The sequence below is a fragment of the Hemibagrus wyckioides genome, linkage group LG21 (genome assembly GCF_019097595.1).
Source record: "Hemibagrus wyckioides isolate EC202008001 linkage group LG21, SWU_Hwy_1.0, whole genome shotgun sequence".
NCBI classification, from domain to species: domain Eukaryota; kingdom Metazoa; phylum Chordata; class Actinopteri; order Siluriformes; family Bagridae; genus Hemibagrus; species Hemibagrus wyckioides.
In genome coordinates, this window is record NC_080730.1 from 18,611,235 (window position 1) to 18,618,734 (window position 7,500).

Consider the following 7,500-nt stretch of genomic DNA (forward strand, 5'->3'; position numbering starts at 1 on the left):
GTGTGTGAGTGAGAGTGTGTGAGTGTGTAATCTGTGTAGTGTGTGAGTGAGAGTGTGTGAGTGTGTAATCTGTGTAGTGTGTGAGAGAGAGTGTGTAATCTGTGTAGTGTGTGAGAGAGAGTGTGTAATCTGTGTAGTGTGAGAGAGAGTGTGTAATCTGTGTAGTGTGTGAGAGAGAGTGTGTAATCTGTGTAGTGTGTGAGTGTGTAATCTGTGTAGTGTGTGAGTGTGTAATCTGTGTAGTGTGTGAGAGAGAGTGTGTAATCTGTGTAGTGTGTGAGTGAGAGTGTGTGAGTGTGTAATATGTGTAGTGTGTGAGAGAGAGTGTGTAATCTGTGTAGTGTGTGAGTGTGTAATCTGTGGTGTGTGAGTGAGTGTGTGAGTGTGTAAACTGTGCAGTGTTTGTGTGTGTAATCTGTGTAGTGTGTGTGTGTGTAATCTGTGTAGTGTGAGAGAGAGTGTGTAATCTGTGTAGTGTGTGTGTGTGAGTGTGTAATCTGTGTAGTGTGTGAGTGAGAGTGTGTGAGTGTGTAATATGTGTAGTGTGTGAGAGAGAGTGTGTAATCTGTGTAGTGTGTGAGTGTGTAATCTGTGGTGTGTGAGTGAGTGTGTGAGTGTGTAAACTGTGCAGTGTTTGTGTGTGTAATCTGTGTAGTGTGTGAGTGTGTAATCTGTGGTGTGTGAGTGAGTGTGTGAGTGTGTAAACTGAGCAGTGTTTGTGTGTGTAATCTGTGTAGTGTGTGAGTGTGTAATCTGTGGTGTGTGAGTGAGTGTGTGAGTGTGTAAACTGTGCAGTGTTTGTGTGTGTAATCTGTGTAGTGTGTGTGTGTGTGAGTGTGTAAACTGTGCAGTGTTTGTGTGTGTGTGTAATCTGTGTAGTGTGTGTGTGTGAGTGTGTAAACTGTGCAGTGTTTGTGTGTGTGTGTAATCTGTGTAGTGTGTGTGTGTGTGAGTGTGTAATCTGTGTAGTGTGTGAGTGTGAGTGTGTAATCTGTGCAGTGTTTGTGTGTGTGTGTAATCTGTGTAGTGTGTGAGTGAGAGTGTGTGAGTGTGTAATCTGTGCAGTGTTTGTGTGTGTGTGTAATCTGTGTAGTGTGTGTGTGAGTGTGTGAGTGTGTAATCTGTGTAGTGTGAGTGAGAGTGTGTGAGTGTGTAATCTGTGCAGTGTTTGTGTGTGTGTGTAATCTGTGTAGTGTGTGTGTGTGAGTGTGTGAGTGTGTAATCTGTGCAGTGTTTGTGTGTGTGTGTAATCTGTGTAGTGTGTGTGTGTGAGTGTGTGAGTGTGTAATCTGTGTAGTGTGTGTGTGTGTGTGTGTGTGAGAGAGAGTGTGTAATCTGTGTAGTGTGTGAGTGAGAGTGTGTGAGTGTGTAATCTGTGCAGTGTTTGTGTGTGTGTGTAATCTGTGTAGTGTGTGAGTGAGAGTGTGTGAGTGTGTAATCTGTGCAGTGTTTGTGTGTGTGTGTAATCTGTGTAGTGTGTGTGTGAGTGTGTGAGTGTGTAATCTGTGTAGTGTGTGTGTGTGTGTGAGAGAGAGTGTGTAATCTGTGTAGTGTGTGAGTGAGTGTGTGAGTGTGTAATCTGTGCAGTGTTTGTGTGTGTGTGTAATCTGTGTAGTGTGTGAGTGAGAGTGTGTGAGTGTGTAATCTGTGTAGTGTGTGAGTGAGAGTGTGTGAGTGTGTAATCTGTGTAGTGTGTGAGTGAGAGTGTGTGAGTGTGTAATCTGTGTAGTGTGTGAGAGAGAGTGTGTAATCTGTGTAGTGTGTGAGAGAGAGTGTGTAATCTGTGTAGTGTGAGAGAGAGTGTGTAATCTGTGTAGTGTGTGAGAGAGAGTGTGTAATCTGTGTAGTGTGTGAGTGTGTAATCTGTGTAGTGTGTGAGTGTGTAATCTGTGTAGTGTGAGAGAGAGTGTGTAATCTGTGTAGTGTGTGAGTGAGAGTGTGTGAGTGTGTAATATGTGTAGTGTGTGAGAGAGAGTGTGTAATCTGTGTAGTGTGTGAGTGTGTAATCTGTGGTGTGTGAGTGAGTGTGTGAGTGTGTAAACTGTGCAGTGTTTGTGTGTGTAATCTGTGTAGTGTGTGTGTGTGTAATCTGTGTAGTGTGAGAGAGAGTGTGTAATCTGTGTAGTGTGTGTGTGTGAGTGTGTAATCTGTGTAGTGTGTGAGTGAGAGTGTGTGAGTGTGTAATATGTGTAGTGTGTGAGAGAGAGTGTGTAATCTGTGTAGTGTGTGAGTGTGTAATCTGTGGTGTGTGAGTGAGTGTGTGAGTGTGTAAACTGTGCAGTGTTTGTGTGTGTAATCTGTGTAGTGTGTGAGTGTGTAATCTGTGGTGTGTGAGTGAGTGTGTGAGTGTGTAAACTGTGCAGTGTTTGTGTGTGTAATCTGTGTAGTGTGTGAGTGTGTAATCTGTGGTGTGTGAGTGAGTGTGTGAGTGTGTAAACTGTGCAGTGTTTGTGTGTGTAATCTGTGTAGTGTGTGTGTGTGTGAGTGTGTAAACTGTGCAGTGTTTGTGTGTGTGTGTAATCTGTGTAGTGTGTGTGTGTGAGTGTGTAAACTGTGCAGTGTTTGTGTGTGTGTGTAATCTGTGTAGTGTGTGTGTGTGTGAGTGTGTAATCTGTGTAGTGTGTGAGTGTGAGTGTGTAATCTGTGCAGTGTTTGTGTGTGTGTGTAATCTGTGTAGTGTGTGAGTGTGAGTGTGTAATCTGTATAGTGTGTGTGTGAGTGTGTAATCTGTGTAGTGTGTGAGTGTGTGAGTGTGTAATCTGTGCAGTGTTTGTGTGTGTGTGTAATCTGTGGTGTGTGTGTGTGTGTGAGTGTGTAATCTGTGTAGTGTGTGAGTGAGAGTGTGTGAGTGTGTAATCTGTGTAGTGTGTGTGTGTGTGAGTGTGTAATCTGTGTAGTGTGTGAGTGAGAGTGTGTGAGTGTGTAATCTGTGCAGTGTTTGTGTGTGTGTGTAATCTGTGTAGTGTGTGTGTGTGTGTGTAATCTGTGTAGTGTGTGTGTGTGTGAGTGTGTAATCTGTGTAGTGTGTGTGCGAGTGTGTAATCTGTGTAGTGTGTGAGTGAGAGTGTGTGAGTGTGTAATCTGTGTAGTGTGTGTGCGAGTGTGTAATCTGTGTAGTGTAGTGTGTGTGTGAGTATGTAATCTGTGTAAAGTGGTAACATAAAAAGCAGGAGTTTTGCGACACTGCTCTACCACACAAATCTCTCAGAGAGCCGGAAACATCCGGAAGCCTGAATGTTTACAGTGTGACGGAGAATCTGCCGTCGTTCACGGTTTATCTGTCTTTCAACAAACACTCTCAGCCCTCAGTGTGTAAAATAAGTTAATATTGTCTTCCAGCTTAGTTACAGCCAGGAATTATTTAGGTTTAGGCCAGGTTTCAAAACCTCAAGCGCTCAGTGAGGACACGGTCAGAGCACTCAGTGAGGACAGGGTCAGAGCGCTCAGTGAGGACAGGGTCAGAGCGCTCAGTGAGGACAGGGTCAGAGCTCTCAGTGAGGACACAGTAAGAGCGCTCAGTGAGGACACGGTAAGAGCGCTCAGTGAGGACAGGGTCAGAGCGCTCAGTGAGGACACAGTAAGAGCGCTCAGTGAGGACACGGTAAGAGCGCTCAGTGAGGACAGGGTCAGAGCGCTTGGTGAGGACAGGGTCAGAGAGGACAGGGTCAGAGTGCTTGGTGAGGACAGGGTCAGAGAGGACAGGGTCAGAGTGCTTGGTGAGGACAGGGTCAGAGAGGACAGGGTCAGAGCGCTTCGTGAGGACAGGGTCAGAGAGGACAGGGTCAGAGTGCTTGGTGAGGACAGGGTCAGAGAGGACAGGGTCAGAGTGCTTGGTGAGGACAGGGTCAGAGAGGACAGGGTCAGAGCGCTTGGTGAGGACAGGGTCAGAGAGGACAGGGTCAGAGTGCTTGGTGAGGACAGGGTCAGAGAGGACAGGGTCAGAGTGCTTGGTGAGGACAGGGTCAGAGAGGACAGGGTCAGAGCGCTTGGTGAGGACAGGGTCAGAGAGGACAGGGTCAGAGTGCTTGGTGAGGACAGGGTCAGAGAGGACAGGGTCAGAGCGCTTGGTGAGGACAGGGTCAGAGAGGACAGGGTCAGAGTGCTTGGTGAGGACAGGGTCAGAGAGGACAGGGTCAGAGCGCTTGGTGAGGACAGGGTCAGAGAGGATATGGTTGTTAATAAATATTAAGAATTATTCTCAGGTCATTATTAGTTAGAAGAGCTGGAGCACATGGTGTTACAATGAACAGTGACATTACAGCAAACCTCAATTCTCCAATCCAAACAACTTCCAGATAAACATCCAGCTTCATCACAGCTGCTCAAGTTTATTTTCATCTTGGGTGTCAGAGAGAGAGAGAGAGAGAGAGAGAGAGAGAGAGAGAGAGGCTAATTAATACTCTAAAAACTTGCCATTTTTATTCAGTGTTTGTTTTTAGTCGCTCAGGTGTATCTATCATCAGGTGAGTCCTAAAAATAAAGTTTTAAGGGAACAAGCTGCAGAGGAACCGGGGACAGGGGACGAGGCTCAGAGGTTGAGCACAGAGCCACATTTTCACAGCAGGAAAGACAGATTTCCGCACGTTTTTTAAACCACTTTTACGAACCCGAGGACGAAATTCTCCTGGAGGTGTTGATGGTTCTGTTCGGATCCAGTGGAGGTTCTGATTCCCAGTGAATATTCACACTTCAGTTCCATTGTACAAGTTCACAGTTCTTATCATAGCATGGGCTCAATAGAGAAAGTCTCACCTTGTGTGTGTGTGTGTGTGTGTGTGTGTGTGTGTCCTGTGCAGCCTCCATTGTGATTGGGAAGTGGTGGTGTGAGATGGAGCCATGTTTGGAAGGAGAGGAGTGCAAGACGCTGCCGGATAACTCGGGCTGGATGTGTTCCTCTGGGAACAAGATCAAAACCACCAGGGTGAGAAGTCTGAGACATACACACACCTCTTACACACACACACACACACACACACACTCACACATTTACAATCACAAAGACTTCGGTAGTGACATTAAATATGTCACACTGAATTTTTCCACACTTAAGGCTGTGTGTGTGTGTGTGTGTGTGTGTGTGTGTGCTGTAATGTGCTGCAAAGCGTGTAGTTTATAAGTTATTCCCAAAAAGAGCTGTCAATTCTGTCTTTTGTCAATGCAGTGAAAGCCAGGGAAATGATGTGGTAGATTTATGTGGCTCAGTAAAAGTGGAACAGTGAAAGCCACAGAGACACGGGAGCTTTAAATCCCACACGTCTCCTTACTTACAGGAAAAAAGAAAGAAAAATGTGTCTGAAATGAAATATGCTTAATAACCTGCCTTTAGTTCATCATAAAAACATCATAAACACCTTCATAAACATAATAACCCTGCTGCTCATATACACTACTGTTCATACTGAGAGAGAGAGAGAGAGAGAGAGAGAGAGAGAGAGAGAGAGAGAGAGATAGTTGCAGACAGAGAGAGAGACAGACAGACAGAGATAGTTGCAGACAGAGACAGAGGAACAAAGTGATAGAGACAGACAGACAGACAGACAGAGATAGATGATGAGGCAGACAGAGATGTTGGTAAACAGAGACAGTGACAGAGGCGAAGAGAATGAGGGAGATAAATAGGCAGAGACACAGACAGACACACACAAGCAGGTAGACAGGAAGTGACACAGAGATAGAGGCAGACAGGTAGCAACAAAGCGATAAAGGAGGACAGACAGATGTGGAAAAAGAGGCAGACAGACAGAGAGAAAGATAGAAACAGAGACAGGCACAGAGATAGAGGCAGACAGGTAGAGACAAAGAGATAGAGGCATTGAGATAGAGGCAGGCAGACAGACACAGGGATAGAGGCAAACAGGCAGAGAAATTGAGATAGCGGCAGACAGGTAGAAACAGAGATAGAGACAGACAGAGACATTGAGATGGAGGCAGACAGGCAGAGACAGAGGCAGACAAACAAACAGTGACACAGAGAGGGACAGAGGCAGACAGAAACAGAGATAGAGGTAGACGGACAGAGACAGAGATAAAGCAGACAGACAGATAGGCAGGCAGGCAGGCAGGCAGGTAGAGATACCTAGAGACAGACAGGTAGTAACAGAGATAAAGGCAGACAGGTAGAAACAGACAGACAGAGATAGAGTCAGACAGGTAGAGACACAGAGATAGAGTCAGACAGACAGAGACACAGAAATAGAGTCAGACAGGTAGAGACACAGAAATAGAGTCAGACAGAGAAAGACACAGAGATAGAGACAGACAGGTAGAGACACAGAGATAGAGACAGGCAGACGGAGACACAGAGATAGAGTCAGACAGGTAGAGACACAGAAATAGAGTCAGACAGAGAAAGACACAGAGATAGAGACAGACAGGTAGAGACACAGAGATAGAGACAGGCAGACGGAGACACAGAGATAGAGAGACAGGTAGAAACACAGACATAGAGGCAGGCAAACAAACAGTGACACAGAGATAGAGGCAGGCAGACAGACAGGTGGACAGACAGACAGACAGGTAGTGAGACAGGTTAGCGGGGGTTTGTTCCCCTGCACATGTTGTCAGTGTTTTCTGTGGGCTGATGAAACGTTTTTAAACCCAGCTAAACTGAGCCGCGACGAGTCCGGATCATTCTCCTCCCACTTTCCACAGGTAAGATCTCTCCTCATTACTTCCTGTAGCACACAAACTCCACCTCACGCTACATGTACAGTATTATTACACCGATATCCTCACTACCCCTACGCCCTCCTCCAGGGCGCCTCGGCCGTGTAAAGTCCGTCCTTCAACACAACGCGTGTGTCTGTGAGACTGGACGCTGCCATTAATTTCAGTCAGAGCGGTGTTAATGCAGTGTTTCTCTAATATAATGACCTTGTGTTTTGAATCACGCGTAATTCTGCTGTACAGTGACCGCTGCTGCATGTGTAGAAACACAGGACTGATGACATCACCTCTACACCACATGTCCACTGAAGTGTAGCCTGTTAAAGTGTCCACCAAATCACACGTGAGGCTTCGCTGCTTTTCACACGTCTCCTGCGTTCAGAACACGTCCCTTCCACAGAGACATTTCTCTAGCTTTCAGACACTGTAACTCCGTCTCACACACACACACACACACACATCTAATTACACACACTAACAAACTGCATGTGTGAACAGGGTGTGTGAGACCGGAGTGTGTGTAAGAGTGGGGTGTGTGAGAAACAGGTGCATGTGTAAGAGCAGGCTGTGTGTGGATAGTGTGTGTGTGTATGAACAGGTGTGTGTGTGCAACAGGTGTGTGAGGCCGGAGTGTGTGTGTAAGAGCAGGGTGTGTGTGTGTAAGAGTGGGGTGTGTATTAGACCGGAGTGTGTGTGTAAGAGCAGGGTGTGTGTGTAAGAGTGGGGTGTGTGTGAGACCCGAGTGTGTGTGTAAGAGCAAGGTGTGTGTGTAAGAGTGGGGTGTGTGTTAGACCGGAGTGTGTGTGTAAGAGCAGGGTGTGTGTGTGTAAGAGT

The 7,500-nt window shown here is 46.3% G+C and overlaps 1 protein-coding gene across 8 annotated transcripts in view; it reads left to right on the plus strand.

Moving 5' to 3' along the window:
* Positions 1–7,500, plus strand: part of LOC131342857 (chemokine-like protein TAFA-1) — a 192,496-nt gene that overhangs the window by 167,028 nt on the left and 17,968 nt on the right. For 3 of the 8 annotated variants that reach the window (XR_009203070.1, XR_009203071.1, XM_058374104.1), the window contains exons 4-5: positions 4,797–4,921; positions 6,602–7,500. The exon at positions 6,602–7,500 is cut by the window's right edge. Coding sequence is in view for 4 of the 8 variants with exons in the window: in XM_058374104.1 (XP_058230087.1) it covers positions 4,797–4,921; positions 6,602–6,610 (134 nt within the window). In the remaining 4 variants the exon portion in view is untranslated. The remainder of the gene's footprint in view (positions 1–4,796; positions 4,922–6,601) is intronic. The other 5 variants (XM_058374101.1, XM_058374103.1, XM_058374102.1 and 2 more) reach the window with 2 other exon arrangements.